The sequence below is a fragment of the Urocampus carinirostris genome, chromosome 8 (assembly GCF_059441175.1).
Source record: "Urocampus carinirostris isolate Australia breed hairy pipefish chromosome 8, RoL_Ucar_1.0, whole genome shotgun sequence".
NCBI lineage: Eukaryota > Metazoa > Chordata > Actinopteri > Syngnathiformes > Syngnathidae > Urocampus > Urocampus carinirostris.
The window spans coordinates 10,892,410-10,919,665 of NC_142356.1; the positions used below are offsets into that span (position 1 = coordinate 10,892,410).

Here is a 27,256-nt window from a genome sequence, read left to right on the forward strand (position 1 = left end):
ACCCCTGTCACAGTCTTGTTCCACGGACAGACTGAGGAGATCATTTCTGCCTCATGCCATGAGGCTCTCTAACTCCACCCGGGGGAGTAAAAGCCTACATTAAACCCCACCACCACATTCATATACCCATCCATCCATCTATCTATCTATCTATCTATCTATCTATCTATCTATCTATCTATCTATCTATCTATCTATCTATCTATCTATCTATCTATCTATCTATCTATCTATCTATCTATCTATCTATCTATCTATCTATCTATCTATCTATCTATCTATCTATCTATCTATCTATCTATCTATCTATCTATCTATCTATCTATCTATCTATCTATCTACCCACCCCTATGTCTTGACATATTGTGTTTATCATACTAGGAATATTGCATCTCGAACAAGAGTATGTGTGAATAGGTGTGCGCAACTGATCCTCTCTTCATTGTGTCCGTTTCTTTCAGTGGCGATTGTGAACTCTTCTTATAACGTGATGCCTATCGCCGAAGGCATGTCCCATATTCTACCCAATCACGTTCTGAGAGTGGGTCAAACAATACGTCTGGATCCAGGAGAAGACACGGCGGCGCAGTGTCCACACACCGACCAGCCCAACGACTGCCTAAATGACGTCGATCTGGATCTTTCGCTGATTAATCTCAACCAGATCATGCTTAAACTGGATCCCACGTTTGAACCCATCGATGTCAACAAAACCCATCCGGGCCTCGGCCCAGCTGCAGGTAAAGCAATATGATGTCATTTCTTCAGGATCGACTTTCACGACTGAACTGTATAGAATTAGATGTCGGATCAGGACCCAAACGCGTGTCGTTCTCACACAAGCTTTTTATTTTACGGGAAATGGGGAGTCATGCACGGTAGGAAGCCGATCTGGCGTGGAAAGACAGAAAGCCAGAGACCGACGAGATCGATTCTAATTGCCCGAGTTGATATCGGACAGATGGGGTCGATACCGGACAGGACAGGACAAACAGGATATTGAAAATAAACAGAAGAAACTCGACAGGAAAGAAAACTGGACAAAATAATAAACAGGACAAAATAAACGGGAATGATACCTGGCAGGAAATACCAACAGGAACAGGACAGAGTCGAAACCTAATTCTTGCGGGGGAGAAGTTTGTTGACGGGCTGACAAGGGAAGCGTGAGAGCGCCGAGTTTAAAATAGACAGAAAGCCAATCTGTTAACGAGCCGCAGCTGGCGCCACACATAGAAACTCTATATCGAGTAAGCAGTGCTTGTCAATGATTCTGCTGTTATTGCAGCGCATAGTCCCCCACCCCGTTTTACCGGAGTCTCCGTCTCGGTCGTGCCGGTGTAGCGTGCGTCCTGCTAGTTGGACTGCAGCGTCGGGGGAGCCAAGACTCCGTGATGACAAAAATACTGCAATTCCGGACGAAGCTGTTGGTGGCGATCCGCAGCTCAAATTCATTAATACATGTTAGAGAATGGAGAAAATAGAGAGTCAAAGCAAAATGTAGTACTTTACAAGCTCTTTTATATGCACATACATATTTAATTGAGAGGTTATTATTGCACAGAGGGAAAAGTGGAGACACTGTTTAAACTGTCAGAATGCACTATGCAAAACAATATGGTGGCACTGTAAAAAAAGATGCAATTTCGTGTCGAGCTGTAATGCCGTTTCATATGTCATCTTAACCACTTGTGATCTAGTGGTAATATACTCCTCCTCTAACCACCGCAACACGGGTTCAAATCCCATTGCGTGAAATTTGTTGCACTTTAGCTTGGCGGCATATTTACAGGACTGGCACACAGGGAAGCTTTTGCAGTAATCTCAATTATTTTGTTCCTTATGTATGAAACATATATGTGTCATGGTTGCCATGGTGCCCAATTGTCCCCGCCCATGTGGCGCCAGCTGCGGCCCGTTGAGAGATTGGCTTTTTTTTAATATAAAGCTCAGCGCTCTCTTGCTTTTTTGTCAGCCCGTCAACGAACCTCTGCCCTGCAAGACGTGGGTTCTGACTAGGTCCTGTTTTCGTGTTGGATTTTCCTGTCCGGTATTGTTCCCGTTCACTTGGTCCTGTTGAATTTCGGTTTCCAGTTTTGTTTCCGTCTATTTTTGTCCTGTTTATTATTTTCTCCAGTTTTCGTTCCCGTCTAGTTCCTCCTGTTTATTTTCGAGATCCTGAATCGTTATCTATCCTGTCAGTCCCGTCCTGTCCGGTATCGACACCATCTGTCCGATATCAACTCGGGCAATTGGAATCGGTCTCGTCGGTCTCTGGCTTCCTGTCTTTCCACGCCAGACCGGCTGATTAACATGCATGACTCCCCATTGCCCGTAAAATAAAAGGCTTGTGTGAGAACGTCACGCGATTGGGTCCTGTTCCTGTTCTGGTTCATGACAATATGACAATGTACTATTTTTGGAGGTGCGCCTTTTAGTGCGGAAAAACACTAAATGGTATTCAATGTTTAACACTGAAATTAACAAAGGGAAGATTCAGTGAAATGATCCTGGTAACCGAATTCTCGGGGTGTAATTTCACTGGAAACACACCCAGCCTTGAGGAGTTTTTACTTTTTTTATCACAGGTTAATTGTACCAATTTGAGTGGGGCAACTGCCGAGTCTGAGGCACACCCTGAGTCTCTAAGGCAACTCACACAAAGAAAAGTCACCAAAAAAGGGCAATAATGGTGTCAAGTTGTGTTTACCTTGTGTTTTCAGGTTAGGGTTTCAAAACTCTTGGTTTATTTTGCAATGTGCAGGAACAAATAAATGAAAGTGAATGATCACCAAATATAATAGTAAACACCAATAAGTTTAATTTACCCCATAAAGCGAAAACTCTGCTAATTTTAAAGGGACAGTGTGTAAAATGTAATGAGTTCTTGCTGTATTGTGTAGTGCAACGAAAATCGAGTGCTGCAAACGCAAGGAAGCTTACAAACTACGGACGCTCAAAGTGACCAAAAGGCATTTTGCTTCTTATTTTTTTGCCCAACCTTTCACAAGGTTTTTGTCTTTTCGGGTTACTCTTCGCAGCAAGATGGCGGAAAATCATTTCAGTTCCTACTACTGTAGGTGAGCCTCTTGTTATGTAAAATAAAACATTCCCCCCCCCCCATCTATGAGCATTTATATGACAGGGACATCTGCCAATAGGGTAAGAGTATTATTTTTATTCGTACTTATTTTCCGCACTATAAGGCGCACCTAAAAGCCTTTATTTTTTTCAAAAGCTGACCATGCGCCTTATAATACAGTGCGCCTTATATATGGATCAATATTAAGTCGCAAAGTCTTGCAACTAAGGCAAGCAGCCGCCGACTCGATTTTCCTCCGAAGGCGAAGTCGTCCGCGGTGTATGCTGGGATTTATATACTGGCGTTTCATTTCCTAACCAATGTGTCAATCATCATTTGAATCAGTCACTATTGGCTAAAGTTATTCGGAGGTAAAGGGGGCGGATCCTTTTTATCATTTACAGGCTCGCATAGGCTAAAGGGGCGAAACAAAGCCTGCAATTGGCCGAAAAAGATGAATGTGAATCACACGTTGGGTTGCACTACGGCATAGAGAAAACATTTTTTACCATTCTGTATTTGTAAATATTTTACTCTCCTGGATTTACGACACTCACGGTTGTAAGAAGACCACGGTTACGTATCATTATTGAACGTGATGGCTGCAAGAGAACTTAGGTGAGCTATGCGGCTTTATATTTTCCCGGTATCTTGTTTTAGAACGATCTTGATGTTTCTGTGATGAGTCTATTTTTAAAGTAAATTCAATTCAAAGTGTTTATTGTCATATGCACAGTAAAGAACCCCGTTTCCCTGCACAATACAATTCTTACTTTGCTGTCCACACAGTTGCGAGCGAAAAGGAAAATAGAAACTAAGGAATGGTTGGCATTTCTTGAATCCCAAGACTTGAGTGACATCGTAGGGACACTGTTTCCGTACATGTCTGAAACACGTATTTGCTTCTTTACAAGCTTTGGGAATGTTAAGGGGGTAATCAGTTTGACTGAAATATCTGACTGTTTTGTCGACGTTCCCATTGTAGCGCCTTATAATACGGTGCGCCTTATGTATGGAAAATATAGGACCAAAAACTATTTTTTGGGGGTGCGCCCTATAACCCGGTGCGCCTTATAGTGCGGAAAATACGGTAAATCACAATGTTAGCTTCCAACTTCTTCTTTCAAATAATTTTAGCCATTACTGTTTAACCTTGGTTACACACATTATTGGTGTGACCCGTTCTCCAATAACATCATTTTACTTTTCTGAGTGGGTAACTGGAATTTATAGTTCCCACAGTGAGGTATAAATAACCAAAAGTGAAGAAAAACAAGTTGGAACAGCACTCAATGCTTGTTACATAACAGCAGAGCTGCACAAATCAAATCATTCAGCTTGAAAGCATTATCTCCTGCCGTGCAAGCAGGTACACGTATTTACTTCAGAATTCTCGGCAGGGTTTAGAGTGGGTAAACCAGCCGAGCCCTTACATTCGTTAACAAAGCAAATCTTGATCATGGCATTTTAATAGCAATTCCCTCCTCATAACATTTCGGTTTTCTCCCTCAGATGAATACTGCTCCCCACCTACAGTGTCCCCCAGTATCCCGATCCCTAGACCAGCCAGCGCCAGCTTCAGCCCCCCAGGCGCGCTGGTCTTCTCGGATTCCCCTTCCTTTTCCCGGGTTCCGTTGCAATGTGGGAGTGTTCCCAGACTGAGGAACCCCTCAGTTCGGCAAGATGTATCGTCTTCTCCGGGATCCCTTCGCTTGTCCTACCCGAACAGGAACAGCGCAGCGTCATTGCTCTCGACATCAACGTGCTCGGATACCAGCTACATCCTCGGCAGGTAAAACTTGGTCAAAACACAGTGATGTTTTTAAAGTTTAGTAGACACTCAAAATAAGGAGAGAAGACATCAATGGATTTTGAACTGTACACAAAAAACTGCACAATGCCAAAATCCAAATCTGTTCTAAAAGTGCCAGGACCAGAACGGAGACAGGACCCACTTGCATTGCGTTTCTCACAAGTTTTATTTGAAGAAAGAGAAAGGGTTGCGCCCATGATCCCGTGATTGCTGGACGCGGGAAGCATGTCGCTCTGAACGCGGAAGTGGATCTTCTGTGGCGAGCGATGGCGGTGTCGGGAACGGAAAACGGGGCAGTTGCCGGGACAGGAGAGCAAAAACCTGGTCGGTGTCGGAAGCGAGTCGTCAGCCAGGAAAGGAGAGTAGACGTGGTCGAGGACAAAAAGAGGTCGAAAGCCGGGACGGGAGAGTAGACGTGGTCAGGATCAAAAACAGGTTGGAGCCAGGGGTACAGACGGGAGCAAAGAACAGGTGGGTGTCAGGGTCGAAAAAGCTTGCCTAGAGTACACTGGGGTTCGCCGACGGACTGACAACAGGTGACAGCCGCGGGTTATGATTGGCTCCCACTCAGTATTTAAACCCAGTCCTGTCAATCCCCTGTTGTCAGTCCGTCTGTGAACCTCAGTGAACACTAGGCAACACTCCCACCTGTTACTGAAGAGTTTTTTTCCGGTCCCACCACCGCGTTCAGTGCGACCTGCTTCCCGCGACCAGCGATCACCGGATCGTGGGTGCAACCCTTTCCTTTCTTCCAATAAAACTGAGAGAAACGTAACGCAAGTGGGTTCTGTCTCCGTTCTGGTCCTGACATCTGTATGAGTCGTAATTTGGGTCAAATAAAATAAGCCACCTTAACAGATGAGTTAAGTGTTATTTGGGATGGAAAGTCATAAAATCACATCCACTCTTATGTTCTTATTGCGAGATGTGTATGTCTCAATTTGATCGTCTTCACAGTGTTAGGAATCTCATCTCTCATCTCATTAGCTGCACCGCTTATCCTCAGTAGGGTCGCGGGGGTGCTGGAGCCCATCCCAGCAATCATCGGGCAGTGGGCAGGGGACACCCTGAACTGGTTGCCAGCCAATCGCTCGCTCAATCACACCTAGGGACAATTTGGACTGGCCAATCCACCTGAAATGCATGTCTTTGGAATGTGGGAGGAAACCGGAGTGCCAGGAGGAAACCCACGCAAGCACGGGGAGAACATACAAACTCCGCACAGGAAGTCCGGTAGCTGGATTTGAACCCACACAGGAGGTTCCCAAGACCTTAGAACTGTGCCGTACACGCGCTAACCACTGCGTCGCCATGCTGCCGTGTCAGGAATCAATTATTAAAAGTGTACCGTTTACCAAATTTTTAAATTAGTTATCTGACTCCATTAACCAAACACAACCTACATTCGCCTAACAATGCGCGCTCGTTTCTTGATGGAAAAATGAACAAGAGACCGGCATTTCCACACGGGGGCAGATTTAATTTCTTAAATAATTTAGCTAAGTGAACTCCATCGAAAATATGTCCGAATTAGTCGAATTAGTGTCGTTTGAGTCTCTGTCAAGCCTCCTCTCTCGATCTTCTGCTTTTTTCTCGGCCCACGTTTTTTTGCCAGCCCCTCCCATGGGCGTGCCAGGAAAACTCCCCACGTGTGGTCCACCCCCTCGCCTCGATGTCTGGAGAAACTCAAAACAAGTCCTGTTATCAAAATTCCCCAGCCAAAACATTCCGAATTTGGAACAGCGTGACCTGAAGCCCACTCAGTGAAAATCTTCATTGCACTCGATAAATGTAACTTGTATTTAATCGTATAAAATCCTTCATCGTAAAATGTATAAAATCCTTCAACAGCACCCTGTCTTTGACGAGTGACGACGCAGACGGTCTCGGGTCCTTTATCTCTCCAGCTGATGGAGCCAGGACAAGGCAATACTTTGCACAGGATGGGTCCGAAAAGCAAGGAAACGAGATGCCAAGCGACTGCTCAATGAGCAGTCCTGAGCAGACCCTCTCTGGTTCTTTCACTGATATTCCCATGTTGCTCATCAATGGCGTACCACACAAAGACAAAAAAACATCTCCTACTTCAGATGACGATGTCACCAAGAAGCCATTTTCTCCACAAGGTCAGTCTCAACCGGGTGACAGCTAAAAATTTAGATCCATTTAAACAATTCCTGATTTTTTTTCAGGTTCCCAACTCCATTCAAGTGGCAATCAGTCAATCATGAAATTTGTTATGGACTCTTCCAAATTCTGGTTCCGTCCACAAATCAGTAGAGCGGAAGGTAAACCCGGGTCATGGTACAATTCAAAAATATCTAAATGTTAAAATAATTTGTATGCAATAAAAAAATCACAATAACAACATTACATGTGTGTTCCACCTCAGCTGAAGCATTTGTGAAGGACAAAGAACCAGGAACATTTGTGGTCCGAGACAGTACAACATACAGAGGAAGTTTTGGACTTGCCATGAAGGTTGACCAATCAGTTAACGGCTCTTCTTCAACCGCAGATACAGGTACATTTCATTTGTGAACTTGTGGTTATTATCAGTGTCTGAAAACTAATGCCAAATTTTTTTTTTCACAACTTGAAACACAATAAGACGACTAATCACAAAAAACCCATTGTTGCAATATTTGCGTTGCGTCGTCTACGTGAACTCCTCTTTACACGATGCTTTTAATGTACATTTACGTTTTGCGGCGTCATAAATTTTGTTAGCTTCTTTTGAATCTTTCTTTTAGGGCTGAGGTTTTGGTTATTAAAATGAAAACGGCGACCGGACTTTTTTTGTTCATATTTTATGTTTGTTTGCTTGTCTCAAACAGGGGGGGAGAGCCGCTCTCCGTGCGTCAAACACTTCCTTATTGAATCCACAGCAAAGGGAGTGCGCCTTAAAGGCTCTTCTCAGGAACCATACTTTGGTAAGGTCGACGAATATTTACTAACCTTTATTGTTTCAAAACCAATACACACACCCAAGCTGCCGATTTTATCATTAAACGGAAAGTGCGCCTCCTAGTGGTGCAAAAATCATTGATTCGAATACCAGGCTAAAATACCTGAACTATCGTACCAACGTTAGTTTTTGTTGAAAATATTATGTATTTCTTTTACATACTGGAATCCATACCAATGGTCGCCACCCAGTTTGTCTGCCAACTTGCTGCTACTCTGTGCTCTGTGGCTGGGGTTTTGTTCGTATTTGACAATACAGTGCCATCTAGTGGTTAAATATTACACACCAGGGACAGGACTTTCACTAAGGGCGAGGCTCCTATCTAAACAGCTTGTCATCATTAATGGAACAGGAAAGGGAAGGTTGTTTTTCATTGAGTCAAGGCTCATATAGTTCATGGGGAAACAACATGGACCACCCTTGTTTAGTCAGTTCCAGGCCCCTGTAAATGTCTCGTTCAACAAAAAGTAAATCTATTTGCACCCCTTAAAATCAAGACCAAAAAACGTTTTCACACAAGCTTTGTTTTACGGGAATGGGCCAGTGATGCGGCGATCGCTGGGCAGAAGAATCGAGACAGAGAAGTCAGAGGCAGATCAGATCGAAACCTGACAGGACAGATGGGATCGATACAGGACACCTGAGTAGATACCGGACAGGACGGAACAGATACTGGACAGGACGAGGCAAATTGGATCGATACCGGATACTGAAGACTGGTGCAAGATACAGGACGAGACCGACGGGATTGATACCGGAAACTGGAGACTGGAGCAAGATACCGGACAGGACGAGATGGGCAGGATCAATACCGGATACTGGAGCAAGATGCCGGACGGGACCAGACAGGCAGGATCGATACCGGATACTGGAGACTGGAGCACAATACCGGACAGGACGCGACAGGCGGGATCGATACCGGATACTGAAGACTGGTGCAAGATACCAGACAGGACGAGATGGGCAGGATCAATACCGGATACTGGAGCAAGATGCCGGACGGGACCAGACAGGCAGGATCGATACCGGATACTGGAGACTGGAGCACAATACCGGACAGGACGCGACAGGCGGGATCGATACCGGATACTGGAGACTGGAGCAAGATACCAGACAGGACGAGAAGGGCGGGATCGATACCGGATACTGGGGACTGGAGCAAGATACCGAACAGGACGAGACAGGCAGAATCGATACCGGAAACTGGAGACTGGAGCACGATACTGGTCAGGACGAGACAGGCAGGATCGATACTGGAGACTGGGGCAAGATACCAGACAGGATGAGACAGACAGGATCGATACCAGATACTGGAGATTGGAGCAAGATACGGGACAGGGCAAGACAGGCGGGATTGATACTGGATACTGGAGCAAGATACTGGACAGGGCGAGACAGGCGGGATCGATATCAGATACTGAAGACTGGAGCAAGATACCGAACTGGACGAGAAGGGCGGGATTGATAACGGATACTGGAGACTGGAGCACAATACCGGACAGGACGAGACGGGCGGGATCAATACCGGATACTGAAGACTGTAGCAAGATACCGGACAGGACGAGAAGGGCGGGATTGATACCGGATACTGGGGACTGGAGCAAGATACCAGACAGGACGAGACAGACAGGATCGATACCAGATACTGGAGATTGGAGCAAGATACTGGACAGGGCGAGACAGGCGGGATCGATCTCGGATACTGGAGACTGGAGCAAGATACCGGACAGGACGAGACAGGTGGGATCGATACTGGATACTGGAGCAAGATACCGGACAGGACGAGACAAACAGGATCGATACTGGATAATGGAGACTCGAGCATGATACCGGACAGAGCACGCCTTGCAAGTGCAGAGGTTCGTTGACGGACTGACAAGGAGTGAACGAGAGCACTGAGTTTCAATAGGAGGGAAGCCAATCAGGCAACTTGCCGCAGCTGGCGACAAACGGGCGGGGCCAAGTGAGGGAAATGGGCACCCGTGATACTTTGGTGTATTGTGTAACATTTGTTGTTACTAATTCTAATAATTTAAAGTGCGTAGTCCACATTGCTTTCCAGGTGAGGAGCAAAGGCTTACCTGGCGTGAATTAGGAATTAAATGCATAACTGATGCTACAATATACTGACAATCGGGTGGCCAGTGGGGTGGTTAACAAATTTATAGGGGGGGCCGTGGCGCCACTTATACAGACAGGGATTGTTGTATAGTGAATAGGAAAAATCTCAATATTTGCGAAGATTTTTTTACCAGTACAGTGGAACCTCGGTTCTCGACCATAATCCGTTCCAGAACCCTGTTCGAAAACCGATTTGTTCGATCACCAAAATCATTTTTCCCATTAAAAATAATGTAAATCGTTTTAATCCGTTCCAACACCCTGAATGTTTACCTTGAATGTTAAACGTAAACATAAAGCTAACCCAGGCTAATCGTACGTCCGCGTTATCGTAATCTTCCGTACGAAAGATTACGCTAAAATGAAGGTGTAAAAATAAAAAAATCAGGTCGTTCACAAGTCATTTAGCACCCGGGCCTCCACAACAAGTGGTGAGCGGTTCATTGGAAAGGGGGCTCCATTACAACACCCTGAATGTTTACTTTGAATGTTTAACGGAAACAAAGCTAACCCAGGCTAATCGTACGTTCGCGTTATCGTAATCTTCCGTACGAAAGATTACGCTAACACGAACGTGTAAAAATGAAAAGAAAAGGATAAAGAAAATAATTATGAATAGGATTTCTTACCTTTGTGGTGGTCAGCAGAAGGCGCAGGCAAGATCAGACACTCGCACACCTCCTTCATATTTGGCTATTATTTCTTTCTTAAATACAATAGTTGTACGCACTACTTTTCTTTTTCCACCTGTAGCAACTTTGCTGCTTGCACTGACTTTCTTCGGAGGCATAATTAGGGGCTTAAACACTTCGTACACCTATATTAAAAGCGAAAGCAAAACGAAGCATGTCCGCACGCGATAACAGTTGGTCATGAAAAGAGCGATCTACACCTGTACGCCGCTCAGCATCGCACCCTAGCGTACGCACTCACGCATTACCGGCGTTCGAACTCCGATTTTTTGACCGAACAGCGAAGCAAGAATTTCTCGAAATTTTTGGTCGGACACCGATTTGTTCGAACTGAAAACCGAGGTTCCACTGTAGTTGTAAAATACCATAAGGTATGTATCTATTCTCTTAATTTCTTGTAAACATGCATTCATTATCATGTTAAAACATGCTCTTTTCATCTTTACAGGAAGCCTCTCTGCTCTGGTATACCAGCACACAATATCCACTTTTGCTCTACCCTGCAAATTACTCCTCGGCTCCCAAGGTAATATGTATTTGTGAACAAACAAACATATTTATTAGATGGAGCTAGGGCGTTCCGACAAGGCAAGCGACTACAAGTTCTCAGGAAGTTTGCTGTCTGAACACTTAAGCACGCTCCCATTAATACCTCATTTGCAGGGTTGGGTAGGTTTACTTTAACTGGATTACTTTCAATTACTTTTGGATTACTCCAATACCAAATATGCTAATAAAAGACAAAAGAAACTAAATATGAATACAATGACAACATTTTGTGCAGGCTTGGGGAGTAACGGAATACATGGAACGGCAAAAACGATGTTGGTGAGCTGTTTGGATTTATTTTCATTTTGTTTCTGTCGCATTTTATGTTCGTTTTGCCGGAGATCAAAGAGATCAAAGCCGGGAGAGAAAGCTTACCACGTGTTGTGAGTCATGATTTCATTCATATTTAGTTTCTTTTGTCTTTTATTAGCATATTTGGTATTGGAGTCATCCAAAAGTAATTGAAAGTAATCCAGTTAAAGTTACCCCACCCAACCCTGCTCATTTTTATTCTGATATGAGGAAGCTGTTCATTACCTATTGCAAGTATAACTACGCTGATTCAGATGGTGAAAACTGCAACAATACAATACATTGTATTGAGAACATGTGTAAATTCGATTGCAAAAATGGTGTATCTCTCTGAAAGAACACCAAATATAGTAATATAAACATCAAATAGATGCTTTTAACAGTTTACGGCATTGTTAATACTTCAATGTGAGGGAGACGGATATGACGTGCAACCGTCCAGTTATTAACCACAAGTGCCTCAAAACCCGAACTAGTGTAGGAAACCCAGAAGTACTAATATTTCGCTTTTTTTTCTACAAAAATAAACATGAAATCATTATGTAAACACTTTATAATGAAATTACAACCGTTTTAGCCTTGTGCCATATTTGAAACTTGAATTTGAATTTTGTGTGGAGTTTGCATGTTCTCCCCGTTCTTGCGTGGGTTTCCTCCCACATTCCAAAAACATGCATCTTAGGTTAATTGGCCGGTCCAAATTGTCCCTAGGTGTGAATGAGCGAGGGAATTGTCTTTCCCTGTGTTCCTTGTTCCAGTTCTGCTCGAAGATAGCTGAGATGGGCTCCAGCACCCCCGAGACCCTACTGAGGATAAGCGGTGCAGATAATGGATGGATGGATGGATACATTTTGTATTAAAGAAAAACAGTTGCACTATGGGCAACGCTTCCTCAATTTGATATTTCTGTCAACAGGCCAGGGTGAAGAGGAAGACACAACAAAATACCAATCCTCCTTGGAAGACAAGAAAGGGACAGGTGGGACATTGTGATTTTCTATACAGTTCTACCTCAGCACAACACACATGCACATGTTTTTTATTTTATTATTATGAACCTTTGATGCATAATAAGCAATCTTTTAATGTTGGGGAAACTGGGGAGGGGGAACAAATGAATACATTTTCATTGGTAGTACTTTTTTTAACCATTCAATACATATCTGATCTAAATCTCACTGAAAGAACATTACAAATCCTGACTTGTGTGTGTGTGTGTGTGTGTGAGTTTGTATGTGACTTATAAGCTCCAAAACAGCTAAACCCAATTTTGTAGTTTAAGCCTCCGTGAGTGTCTTTAGCTAGGTTTTGTGTCCAGGCACCCCCAACAAAATCGATAAACATCTGCTCCCGTGTGTTCTGCTTTTCTCTAACTCCCTCTGGTGGACAATTTTGGTACTGCATTTCACAACCACTGACCACTCCAAGTAGCCGAATCCAATCTTCAATCCGCCCGGCAATGCCCAGACATTTTACTTGTAAATTAATGAAATCCATAATTCAATAAAATGGTTTCATTAAAATATAAAAATTATTCAATAATAAGGTTCTATTATTCACATACATGAATAAATACATACATTTCGAACTGAATACATGTAAAATGAAGACTTACCGAGTGACTATACAGTACAGTTTGAGATGAGTACAATAAAGAGGAGCTTCTGTCTTAACAAAGTATATTAATCCTACGTCTACTTGTGCAAAATTTCAGAGAATCACCGCTTCAGATAATTTCCAATTCTATATAACAGTGCCCCCTGTAGGTTTGTTCATATTCCGGTTTAGTCTAGTCTCTTGCTTTCTTGCAATACTCCTCAGAACTACACTGTCAACTGAAATATTTTCCAAAATATATAAACGCATATACTGCACTGGGGTGCGTGCAACCTTACTTTTACCACACACAATTCATTTTCCACGTTGCCTAGCGTTTAACTTGAGGAACTGTTTTTGTAATTTTCCAAAGAATCAAGTGCAATTGCATCTCCACTACACTAGGGAGCAGTGGCTGTCTTATTGGCAGCGTTTCGTTTACATTTAACTTCTACACCTTGCTTATAGCACGGAGTATAAGCATTCATGTATGAGGTGGAGCTACAAAGTGGAGCAGACCCTCAAGTGACCCCATTAAGTCAAGTCAAGTCATTTTTATTTGTATAGCCCTTAATCACAAAGAGTCTCAAAGGGCTCCACAGGTTATTACACATAAGCAGTTTAGGTTATTCATATGCTATAGAGTAGAAGTGAGTATTAAGCTTAGATTTGAACATTGCCACTGAGGTTGCAGATCGGATCTTAGGGGGAAGAGCATTTCACAACACCGGTGCCCGGATGGAGAACGCTCTCGAACCTGCGGAACACTTCTTTGCTTTTGGGATCACCAGAAGACCGGTGCTCTCAGAACGAAGGCTTCGGGCCGGAACATAGGGGGAAATCAGATCTGAAAGATATGAGGGGGAAAGTCCATGTATGATTTTGTATACTAATAAGAGAACCTTGAAATCACATCTTAGGCTAACAGGGAGCCAATGCAGGTTAGCCAAAATTGGGGTGATGTGATCGTACTTTTTTGTCCTAGTTAAAAGCCTCGCTGCGGCATTTTGTACCATCTGAAGACTCTTGAGTCTGGTCATCGGAAGACCGGAGAGTAGTGCATTACAGTAATCGAGACGGGAGGTAACAAACGCGTGAATTATAATCTCCGCATCCGACTGAGACAGTATAGGACGAATTTTAGCAATGTTACAAAGATGGAAGAAAGCGGTTCTAGTAATTTTCTTCACATGTGTTTGAAAGGACAGATCGGGGTCAAATGTGACACCTAAATTTTTAAGTGAGTCACTCTGTGTGATGTGGCATTTGTCAGTGTTCACAGCAGTTTTTGAGAATAAGTCGCGGCATTTAGATGGACCAATAACTAACATTTTGGTCTTTTCAGAGTTAGGACGCAAGAAATTGAGTGACATCCCTTCTTTTATCTCAGTAAGGCAGGCCTCCAAATTTGCAGTTTATTGTGGCAGATTCCTCCATCGGGAGATATAGTTGAGTGTCATCTGCGTAGCAATGGAAACTGATATTATACTCGCGAATAATAAAAAAGAATCAACCCGGATGAGGAGACAGACTTCTTGGAGGGGACTGAGAGGAGTTCTTCTTCCGAAAGGGGTCACAGACAATAATTGAGAAGCTCTTCCCTACAATAACGTTTGTTTTTTACAGCCTGCAATTTCATCTACCTTAACGCGGTCCCGACTGAAATGTTGACGGGACCTTGCGCCGTGCAGAAAGCGGCTTCCCTCACTCTCCAACTTCCGTCAGGCTCCTTCGAACCTGCCATCGTCCACCTCAAAGTGTCTTTCAAGGGCATCGTATTGACAGACATAAACAGGAAGTAAGAAGGCGATCGTCCCGTCACGTTTGTTGCAAACGGGTGAAAATGTCTCTGAAGTATTTTTTCTTTTCCTCATAGGCAGTTTTTTAGACGACATTACCCAGCGCACCTTCTTAGCTATGTTGGAAATGATCCAGAAGATCGAAGGTAAAAGGTCATTAGTACTGTATTTTCCGCACTATAAGGCGCACCTGAAAGCCTTTATTTTTTTCAAAAGCTGACCATAGCCCTTGTAGTACAGTGCGCCTTATATATGGATCAATATTAAGTCGCAAAGTCTTGCAACTGAGGCAAGCAGCCGCCGACTAGATTTTCCTTCGAAGGCGAAGTAGTCCGCGGTGTATGCTGGGATTTATATACCAGCGTTTCGTTTCCTAACCAATGTGTCAATCATCATTTGAATCAGTCACTATTGGCTAAAGTTATTCGGAGGTAAAGGGGGCGGATCCTTTTTATCATTTACCGGCTCGCATAGGCTAAAAGGGCGAAACAAAGCCTGCCATTGGCCGAAAAAGATGAATGTGAAATACACGTTGGGTTGCACTACGGCATAGAGAAAACATTTTTTACTATTCTGTATTTGTAAATATTTGACTCTCCTGGATTTACTACACTCACGGTTGTAAGAAGACCATGGTTACGTATCATTATTGAACGTGATGGCTGCAAGAGAACTTAGGTGAGCTATGCGGCTTTATATTTTCCCGGTATCTTGTTTTAGAACGAGCTTGATGTTTCTGTGATGAGTCTATTTTTAAACTAAATACAATTCAAAGTGTTTATGGTCATATGCACAGTAAAGAACCCCGTTTCCCTGCACAATAAAATTCTTACTTTGCTGTCCACACAATTGCCAGCAAAAAATAAAATGGAAACTAAGAAATGTTTGGCATTTCTTGAATCCCAAGACTATAACCTTCCGAATGATATTTGGAACGATGCATTTGAGTTATTGGTGACATCGTACAGACACTGTTTCCGTTTATGTCTGAGACACGTATTTGCTTCTTTGCAAACTTTCGGAACGTTAAGGGGGTAATCAGTTTGACTGAACTATCTGACTGTTTTGTCGACGTTCCCATTGTAGCGCCTTATAATCCGGTGCGCCTTATGTATGGAAAATATAGGACCAAAAACTATTTTTTGGGGGTGCGCCCTATAACCCGGTGCGCCCTATAGTGCGGAAAATACGGTATATCTATTGAAGGGTAGGATGGGATTTATAAAGTTGATTTTGCTACAGTGCTATTTAAAATAATAGCAGTGCAATGTGACTAACCAGAATATCAAAGGTTTTAGTACATTTTTATCGTTTCATGCCAGAAAAGTTAACAGAAGGTGCAGTGGATTCTCAGAAAACAAACAATTGGGCAAAAAATGGAGTGTCTGCTGTTGACTCAAAACTATTTTGTGTTTCCCAAAAAGGTAGGATTTTGAAATCCTAATATTTAGTTGCCATACCACTGTTTTTTTTAACTGCTATACATGTGTGTGGCATGGAGTTAGTTGTTATTTCACTCTATGATTGTTTCACAACATTCCACAATTCTTTGACATTTCTTGGTTTTGCTTGATATCACCCCACAAGTTCTCGATTGGATTGAGATCTGGGGATTGGGCTAGCCACGCCATAAAATTCATTTTTTTGGTTTGGAACCAAGACTTTGCTAGTCTACCGGTGTGTTTGGGGTCATTGTCTTGTTGAAACACCCATTTTAAGGGCGTGTCTTCAATTATCTTGACATACACAAGATGATCCATGAACCCTGTTGTGCAAAAAATGGGCCCAAAACTAGAGTAATAAAACAAGCACAGACCATGATACTTGCACCACCATGCTTCACTATCTTCAATGTGTACTGAGGTTTGAATTCAGAGTTTGGGGGTCATCTCACACACACGGTGTGTGGCCCGTGGACCCCAAAAAGACAATTTTATTTTTTTCAGTCCTCAAAATGTTCCTCCATTTTTCTTTAGGCCAGCTGATGTGTTCTTTGGCCTCTTCTGCACATGCCCGTTGGAGATAATTTTAGCTGAACAGCCAACAATTTTCTGCACCTCTTTATAGTTCTTTCCAATCAACCTTTTAATCAAAGAACGCAGTTCTTCGGAGCGGTTTCTGGAATGACCCATTTTCCTCGAATGCATGTTCAACCTGCGCTGGCTTCATCATCCTTAAATAGGTGCTACTCGATTCACACCTGTTTTTGTTTTTTTTCTTCCCTAAAATTCATGAACTCGGAGATTGGTTGCCACACTGGTAATTTTTGAAAACACCCCTTTGAACTATTTGTGTCATGATTGCTGATTCGGGGCAGCTGCAAATGCCCCGTTGGCGCCAACAGCCCTGAGCGCTGATTGGTTCATGGACTCTTGCTAAACACCCGTCTTCCAAGAGGAAGCTGTCAGACCGTCCTGCAAACCTACGCTTTTGCTAGGCAAGCACCGTACCCTTCGACAATCTCCTGCTCTGTTTTCTCCTGCCTGTTACCTGTTGCCGACCTGTTTCTGGACCCGTTTCTGACCTGCTCTTCTGTCCTGGCCATCGACCTGTTTTGCCCTGTTTGCTTGTGACAATTTGTCCAATTGATCACCCTTTGGAGGGTGCCTAGTATGAATGTTGGGTCTTGTTTGTTTTCTGAAAATCTACTGCACCTACTGGTATATTGTCTGGCATGTAACATTAGAAGTTATACTGAAAACCTGAATTATTCTGGATAGTCACATTGCACTGCTGTTAATACAGCAGTGTATAAAGCAGGGTACTGCAGAAAATGAACAATCATTTCACAAATGACATTTTCTTTAACATCACATCATGGGCAAATATTTGAAGTTAGGACTGCAATTATATTTTTGATTCCCCTGTAGTTTTAGCAAACCCTTTATGTCTTTTGACTTACACATTTCAATTGTTGCAGGTGGCGAAAAGGTTCCAATTTCAGTGCAAGGTAAAGGAGAGGACTGATATCATAAACTGTATTCGCTAATCTGCAATGGAGTAACCTCTCTACATACACTTTTACACTTATTTGATTATTTAGCATCTGCAGTTTGGTGCATGATTGCATTTGTTTGCAGGATTTTCGGCTTCGTGGCAAAAGGAGTGGAAGCCGGCAAGGAGAACGTGTGCCACGTTTTTGCTGAATATGACCCGCTGCAACCTTGCAGTACAGCTGTCAATGCCATTCAAGCTGTCATATCCAAATCATAGTTTTTTGAGTACTTCTATAACTGCAAACTTCTGTGGATGGCTCCCGGCAAATAATATCGTTAGATTCATAGGGGTATAAACCATTTGGATGGGATATCAGCTTGTAAAGTATAGAACAACTTCTGCTACCTTGCCTTGAAAAATGCAGCTGTCTAATTTTGCTGGAACAACCAAAATACGTTCTTTTTTTGTTGGTATTGGGCTTGGCGCAAGGCTTTGTACACACATGCTAAAATCATCCGACATTAACATGGTCTGGAATTGTTGAGCATAGGGGTGATAAACTCATTTCAGTACAAGGCCCCCATGGTCGAAAAAACCTATTCATGGGGCCAGACTATTCGATGAATGGCAAACCAAGTTTGCCTTAACTGTAAATGTAAATAAATGTAAATGGTTTTGCATTTATATAGCGCTTTACAATCTGCTTCACACCCACCCATTCACACACACACACCGATAAAAGAGTCGGCCATGCAAGGGGCCTACCTGCCTATCGGGAGCATTTGGCGGTTCAGTGTCTTGCCCAAGACTTATAACACGGAGGAGCCGGGAATCGAATCTATGGCCTCTTAATCCCAAAATGAGCACTTTACATCCTGAGCCACTGCCGGTGTAAAGGTGGGGATCTTGGAGTCTTACAATTAAATTATGATTCAAGAATAATAGATAGATAGATAGATACTTTATTCATCTCCGTAGGGAAATTCACACTTCCAGCAGTCTACCCCGTTGTTTATTAACAGATTAACATGATGCCCTAGGGGTGCTTGTAGCGGAGTGGATGACGTAACACGCCAGTCCAAAAGTTCGACATCCCTGCGGCAGATGGAAATCGTTTTCTTTGTGTCCAGGGATACACCACCTCGTGTTAGCGAGTCCGTCTCCTCCCCGATTCCCGTAGGTTTTCGTGTCTCTGTATAGCGACGCTGAAGCCGGATTGCTCCGGGTAGCTCCGGGTGGCTACACGTTAGCGTCCGGAATGCTAAACGTGAGCCACGGATAAAAAAAACAATAAAAAAACGATTATTGAGGTTATTACACAAATTGACACAAAAACAGTATTTCCTTCACTAAGATTAAATCTCTTTTTCAACTTTGCATTTGAACAATTGAATTCATTTCCATTTCCTTTGCAGTTTATTATACTCGGGGAAACTCATGCAAATGGGAAAGTGACAAAAAATAGCAAAAAACAGAAGTTTAAGTGCAAATGCAAATTATTTTATAATCCCAAAGTCTTTTTTTACTTTTTATTTATTTCTTATGAAAATGTTTACTTGAATTGGGGAAATTCGCTGTTAGATTTCATATCTAAGGAGCTAAACCCCCTTTAATCTTCTACAAAGACAATCAGGTGTTTTAATTTTGTAATCCAGGTGTTAATTTCCAACCACTGGGGATTAAAATAGTAGTTTAGTCGCAAATATTGCGGTTAAGTGAGACATCCGCGTACCGCATGGGAGTTAAATTGTATTGATTTAAACAGCACGTCTGCGACTTCTATTTTAAGTAAAATAACACCAGGATGGGTGTTTTCTCAAATGTTCTCTGGTTGATAAATAGTAGTGAGCAAATACAGCTAGAGTTAATGGGAGTGACGCCCAGCTTTGGCGGCATCCACTGGTCATATTTAAACACCGCACGTCCTCAACAGAAGAAAAACGAACACAGTACAATGACGGATGGATAATAAAAAAAAAAAAAGTAAGAGAAAATCCCAGCCAGAACCCGAACGTAATGATTGACACTTTAGGCATGGTCCAAAATCCGGGTCAAGCTCGTGTTTCAGATCTTATATAGTAGCTCTTGGACAGTAACAACTACATGCGCCTCATCATAAGATTATCTTTTGGGGATGCACCTTATAACTGGGTGCGCCTTATAGTAAGGAAAATCCGGTTGACCTGATGTGGCTTGTTTTTCTCTTGTGCTTTTCTCACGGGCCGTATTAAATCTTTCGGTGAGCCTGATCATTTTGACACCCTTTGTTTAGCACATATGTACTGTGTCTTTACTCGTTTGGGTCCTAGCATGTCTATACTGGTAGCAAATCTCTGTCACACAAGTTGGAGAGATTAAAGAAAAGTTTCAAGTTCCGTACTCCTCTGGTCCGACACATCTTTACATACACGCTCGATCCCATTAATCGCCTTTCTACTGAATTTTTCACCATCTCTAGCAAAGAGTGTTCACAACAAGGATAAGAAAGTCCCAACCCTTGGCAAAATGTAGAGGTATAAGGGTGAGGGACAAAAGCCCCTTTTCACCAAGTCAAGTCGGGAGTGTTCTATCTTCTCCCAATCGCATAACCAATCAGCTGGAAGCGATCGTGGGAGGGAATGAACCAATTATATGCATTGTTGTGTTATCGTATGTAAATTCCTATCGGGGCGGCTGTGACATAAGGAAAATAAATCACAGTCACAGAAGAAGTGTTGTAGCGTAGATGAGGAAAAATTAACAAGAGTGAAGCGCAGTTCATTCTGGTGCCATATTTATTACTTTTGCAAGTTAAACACTGCAGTTTTTTTGTTGTAACAGTTTCAATGTCACTGCTTTAAGGTGAGTGAAATAAAAAAGTGAGCAAAAAAGAAATAGGAAAAAACAATTGTCATATATCTTACGTCGGGATAAGGGCAACAAGAAGTAGTAAGCAGGAAATAAATGGTAAATGGTCTGCATTTCTATAGCGCTTTTCAAGTCAATGAAGACCTCCCAAAGCGCTTTACAAAATGCTTTACACTTACCCATTCACACACACACACACTCACACACCATGAAAGTCGCCTTCCTGCTTATTGTTCTTGATTCCTAGAAAAATATTTCCCTTTGCTCTCATCAAAGAAGGGGATGGGTAGGAACAAAGATGAACAAGACAATGTGGGTAGGCAGAAAAATATCGGGATTGAGCCTATACCTCAGGATTTTTCGGTGGTAAAAATAACAGCTTAAAAAAACATTAAAAAATAATTATTATTATTTAAATTGAATTTTGTATGAAGTGCATATGTTTGTTACAAACAAAATGATGTTGTAGTCTGCTTTTATTAAGGCAAATGTTGACAATGTTGAGCGACAAATACACAGTGGCAAATTTGCACCATCCTTGTTTTATGCTATTGCAGTAGCAAGACATAAATCATAGTTGGTGGGCTTAATGACATAAAATGCACAGTTTTTGATGCGAGTTTAGAAGAACGTCAGAATGGATTGTTGATTCGTAAAACCCATTTGATTGTATTTATTGCACTAATTCTTAAAAGCGGTGTATTCAGTTCCATGTTTTCCCATTGCATTTTATCATGATGAATAAAGATGTTTATGTTTGCTACAGAAAAAGTGCAATTTGTGAAGTGGTCTACTACTGGGGCAGCAACACAACTTTACATAAACACATGAAAAAAAAAAGCTCAACCTGCAGAGAGCAACGAGCTGCAACACGTTACTGTTCCTGAACAAAAACCTTAAATCCGTTGTCACTGTGGCAACCCAATGAGAGACAATTGACACTTGATTTACATGACTAATTTTATTTTCAAAATATTGTGTAATGGAAGGCATTTGAAGCGGCCAATATACCGGACTGGCTGGCAACCAGTTCAGGGTGTCTCCTGCCTACTGCCCGGAGATGGCTGGGATGGGCTCCAGCACCCCCGCGACCCTACTGAGGATAAGCGGTGCAGATAATGGACTGATGGATGGAAGGCATTTGAGTTTTCTAGTTGACATTGTTATATAGTACTTGTATTTTCTTCACATTCATGCTTTTTTGGGTTTAACTCTTCTAACTCTTTGCCAGGGTTAGGTAGGGTTACTTTAACTTGATTACTTTCAATGACTTTTGGATTACTCCAATACCAAATATGCTAATAAAAGACAAAAGAAACTAAATAGGAATAAAATGACTAAATTTTGTGCAGGCTTGGGGAGTAACGGAATACATGGAACGGCAAAAATGATGTTGGCAAGCTGTTTGGATTTATTTTCATTTTGTTTCTGTCGCATTTTATGTTAGTTTTGCCGGAGATCAAAGAGATCAAAGCCAGGAGAGAAAGCTTACCACGTGTTGTGAGTCATCATTTTATTCATATTTAGTTTCTTTTGTCTTTTATTAGCAAATTTGGTATTGGAGTAATCCAAAAGTCATTGAAAGTAATCCAGTTAAAGTAACCCTACCCAACCCTGCTCTTGGCTTATTTTCTGAAAACAGTTTACGTATTTATAGCAATATTTCTATTCATGTTTAATACTGTTACCATTTGCAGCATGGTTATTTAAGAATTTTTTTTGAAAATAAAGCATTTTTAGTGCCTAAAATTTTGTGGTGTATCTATTTACTCAAAGGGGGGGAGTGTTCAATCGTCCAATGATTATGTATTTTCCAAGCGAAAATATCAATATCTGATCGGTATTGATCGACACTACCATGTTTTTACATGGATTGGATCGATGCCAAAATACTTAATATCGCTCATCCCTACAGCAAAGCTTTTAAAATCGCATTTTACATTTGATATAAGTGTCAAGGTTAAAACTTGATATTGTAGTAGAATGAAGAAAAGAACACACTCTGAGTCAGAGATTTAGGATTTTGATAGCCCTTCCATCGGAGGCGCGTGCATCCAGGATCGGATCAGGAAGGAAAACACGCTTTGCTCATTTATTGAAAACAAACAAAAAAAAAAAAAACAAAAAAAACACAAGAAGTAAACAACACATATGATTGGTTTATTTGAACACAGGAAACAAATCTGATTGGTTTGGACAGGAATTATAGTATAATAAATGAGCTATAAGGATAGTGAAACTTTGTAACACAATGCGTCTCTGTATATTTAGGAAGGCAAGCTATTGAGCGACTTACTCAGCACTAAAAACGAAGGCCATCATGATTAATAGTCAGCAGGCCCCCAGAGGCTCGAGGAGTTGCCTGAGAAACTGTTAGTGGCCTTTCAAGTTTTAGCTTTTTAATTAGAGACACATTTTTCGTGCTTGGAAACTCATTCTTTTGACTCTGAACACATCTCGATAATTGTTTTAAGGAAAATTCTATTAATTCAATCATGGGCGTAGTTAGCCTGTTCGTGGGGTGTGCTTAAGGACCCCAGAAATTATTGCATTTTGTCAAACTCTCTTCCGTATTAGAGGTCAGGACAGGCTTTTAGCCTCTGTTTGTGTCACGATTGACCACTAGATGGCACTGTTGTCTAATGCGAACGAATACGAGTGCCACAGCAAGCAGCAAGACCACATTTAGAATTCCACTACGTAAAAGAAATACACATTTCTTCAACTATGTTAGTTTTAGAGTAAAAAATAACATTAATATGATAGTTCATGTATTTTTGCGTAGTATTCAAATGAATACTTTATTTTATTTTTTACCAAGGCATTACATATTCAACATTATCTCTTTGAATGTGATGAAAAGCACAAGATAACATTTTGAAAAGGCAAACAAAACGAAAACGTGATTTCGTCTGAAATTCTCCACTACCAGGGTTGGGTAGGGTTACTTTAACTTGATTACCTTCAATTACTTTTGGATTACTCCAATACCAAACATGCAAACAAAAGACAAAATAAACTAAATATGAATAAAATGATGACTCACAACACGTGGTAAGCTTTCTCTCCTGGCTTTAGTCTTTTATTAGCATATTTGGTATTGGAGTAATCCAAAAGTAATTGAAAGTAATCCAGTTAACTAACCCTACCCAACCCTGTCTATAAATTCTATGATTTCTGGGGATGCCTGAGCACCACCAAAAACGGGCTAGTTACGCCCATGCTCTCCATCTTGAGGAAAAAAAAACTAATGTGTTAAATTTGACTTACAGTGGATATTTAAAAAAAACTCTTAAATATCTCGAAGCTGGTGCTTTGAAAGCTGGGAACGTAATCCATATCGTGATTTATAAGTGAAACTAGGATTGCAATTGTTGAATACGACGCCCTTTCACCTGTAGATAGCAGTGTTTCAACAGTTTCTGTTAGGAAACACACTTAACGGCAGGGTTGGGTAGGGTTACTTTAACTTGATTACTGTACTTTCAATTACTTTTGGATTACTCCAATGGAACGGCAAAAATGATGTTGGCAAGCTGTTTGGATTTATTTTCATTTTGTTTCTGTCGCATTTTATGTTAGTTTTGCCGGAGATCAAAGAGATCAAAGCCAGGAGGGAAAGCTTACCACGTGTTGTGAGTCATCATTTTATTCATATTTAGTTTCTTTTGTCTTTTATTAGCATATTTGCTATTGGAGTAATCCAAAAGTAATTGAAAGTAATCCAGTTAAAGTAACTCTACCCAACCCTGCTTAACAGTTTTATTTTGGTAGGCCCCATAATTTTTGATTGAAAATATAACCACATATAATTTGATAAAACATTAAGAAAGTGAGACAATTGGTTAAAAGAAATATAAAACGATTAAGTATTTTTACTTCTTCAAAAGGATTAGGAGGAAGTGTGGGACTATATGTCAAGACCAGAACGGGACAGGACCCACTTGCGTTGCGTTTCTCGAAAGTTTTATTGGATGGAAGAGAAAGGGTTGCGCCCACGATCCGGTGATTGCTGGACGCGGGAAGCAGGTCGCTCTGATACTCGGATTTTGCTAGAACGCAGAAGTGGATCTTCCGTGGTGAGCGATAGCGGTGTCGGGGACGGAAAAACGGGTCAGTAGCCGGGACAGGTGAGCCAAAACGTGGTCGGGGTCGGAAGCGAGTCGGAAGCCAGAATATGAGAGAAGACGTAGTCGGGGACAAAAAGAGGTCGAAAGCTGGGATGGGAGAGTAGATGTGGTCAGGATCAAAAACAGGTCGAAGCCAGGGGACGGACGGGAGCATGAAACAGGACAGGTGGGAGTCAGGGTCGAAAAAGGCTTGCCTAGTGTTAACTGAGGTTCGCAGACGGAATGAAGTGCACATAACTCATTCAAATTCACTCAGTTAGGAAAACAATGCAATATTTTTCAACAAAATCTTAAACGTAGGCTCTAAAACAATCTCAGTCTCAAGGGCCACAAGTCCTCCATGTTTTTGAGGTTTCTCATCTCCAACTCAGGACTGTAGATCGGCCTTTTGCCCTTGGAATTGGGTTTGGAGGGGCACTTTTTGGAGGGAAATTGTGCAGGTATACAATATATTTGATCGTTTTGGCTGCCAAATTCCTTTCGTGTGAGGGGGAACGGAGAAAAACAACAAGCTGCATCCGAAAACATTTCACAGAAGAAATGATCCTATGTTTTTGCATAAAATTTTCATATAATACATAACAAGAGCAAAGCGGGAGGTTTGAAAGTGATTTATTCAATATCTACTGTACGCACTCACGCAATTTCACCCACACATCAAGTTCTTAATTTATACATCTGAATTGAACAGAATATGAAATTATCTATCAAAAAAGCTACAGTTCTCCGTTCGTATTAAGTTATTGTCAGATTTCCTTTAATCGTCAAGGAACGATGACAAGCAAATGCAATTTGGTCCCTTACTGAGTGCAGGAATAATGATCAGATAGTGTAGTGTATGTTACATCATAATCGAATAGTAATAATCGTAAAAAGTCTTCTTGAGATAGCCATACATAAGAGAAGTCTGCTGTGTGTCCCAGTTTTAGCTAGTGACGTCCCAATTGAATGAAAGTGTTCGGGGAAGCTGAGGGACACTAAAGGTTGACGAGCAAGCTTCCATGTAATAGATTTAAGGGTCAACACCTCTTCTTTTGGGTATTTGGGTATATAAAAATGTCTTATTGAACCTGACACCTAGGCAACCACCAATGACAACACAAAAAGACAACTTCTCATGTTTGTGTTGCGATCTGGCACTATTCTCCACAGTATGGTTCATAAAGTGCCCTAGAAATATAAGTTTTACACAAAATTTGACGCAGGCTTCATTCATGTTTTATGTCGGTGCAGTAGTAAATATGTGCTCATCTTCATAATGGCTATCTGTTTCTGTAGTGGTTGCTTTTTTTTGAATGGTCACATGATCCAAAAACACATGCTGCAAAAATACCTTTTAAAATCAGACATGGAGCTTTCAATCCCTTCACCAACATTTACATACTCTACAAGAAAAATGCAGTCGCGGTTATACAGTTTTAAAGGGACACTGTGTAATATTTAACCAGAAGATGTCGTTGTGTTGTGGAGTTCATCCTAAAACGAGTGCTACTATGCACGAGGGAGAGTTAAAAACTACGGAAACTCAAATACACCATTTCTTTTTGCTGACCATTTTAAAATTTTTTTTGGGGGGTACCTGTAGCAGCAAGATGGCACACAATCATGTCATTTCCATCTAAACGTATGTTATGTAAAACATATACAAAATTCTAAAGTATTTAAAGGAAATGTACGTTTCTATAATAGTTCATGTTCTGAAAAGTGTATTCATACTTAAAATACAGTTTGTTTTTCTATTTCGGATTCTGATTTTGGAGTAAGAAAGGTTTTTAAAAAAATAATCAGAAAACATTCTAGAACTCTAAATCTATGTAATCGAATTTATCTAAACTACTTGATAAATCTCAAAATTGTGCGTTTAAGTGTTTTTATTTGACTTATAGGCACCAAAAAGGCTGTACCGATTTTCAGGAAAATTTACATAGTTGTACTCCATCAGTGTCTTTAGCTAGGTAACATCTCAAGGCCCCCCAAATGAATACCAACAAAATCGATAAACCTCTGCTTTCGTCTGGTCTGCTTTTGTGGGAAGTCTACCGCCCTCTGGCGGCCAAATTGGATACTGAAGCTCTCGACCACCGAACACTCCAAGCAGCCAAATCCAAACTTGTCTACACCTTGAGTGATGCAGTTGTTTCGTATGCACACGTTTCGACAAACTGCAAAGACATGTTGGGGCATCTGTGTGTAGAACTGTTAATCACTTTGGCTTATTTTTATATTTCTAGAAGGTTTTCAGAACATTTTTTTACAGTATCCGCCATTTTCGCACAGAATCTGAAATAAAACACAACGTTTTTTTGGCTAGTTACTGTCAAAGTGTGTATGCATTTTTGGGATACCATGTATATTTCACAGTCTTGTTCCACAAACAGACTGAGGAGATCATTTCTTCCTCATGCCATGA

At 41.5% G+C, this 27,256-nt stretch overlaps 1 protein-coding gene across 1 annotated transcript; it reads left to right on the forward strand.

The window, feature by feature from the left end:
* Positions 1 to 490: 490 nt before the first annotated feature.
* LOC148360703 (tensin-4-like) lies at positions 491 to 18,342 on the forward strand. Its single transcript, XM_088343025.1, has 12 exons — positions 491 to 740; positions 4,595 to 4,874; positions 6,747 to 7,021; positions 7,088 to 7,183; positions 7,288 to 7,419; positions 7,733 to 7,828; positions 11,125 to 11,202; positions 12,454 to 12,516; positions 14,760 to 14,931; positions 15,010 to 15,078; positions 17,853 to 17,882; positions 18,013 to 18,342. The coding sequence occupies exons 1-12, from the start codon at positions 491 to 493 to the stop codon at positions 18,143 to 18,145; spliced, it is 1,674 nt and encodes a 557-aa protein (XP_088199151.1). The 3' UTR covers positions 18,146 to 18,342.
* Positions 18,343 to 27,256: the final 8,914 nt, after the last annotated feature.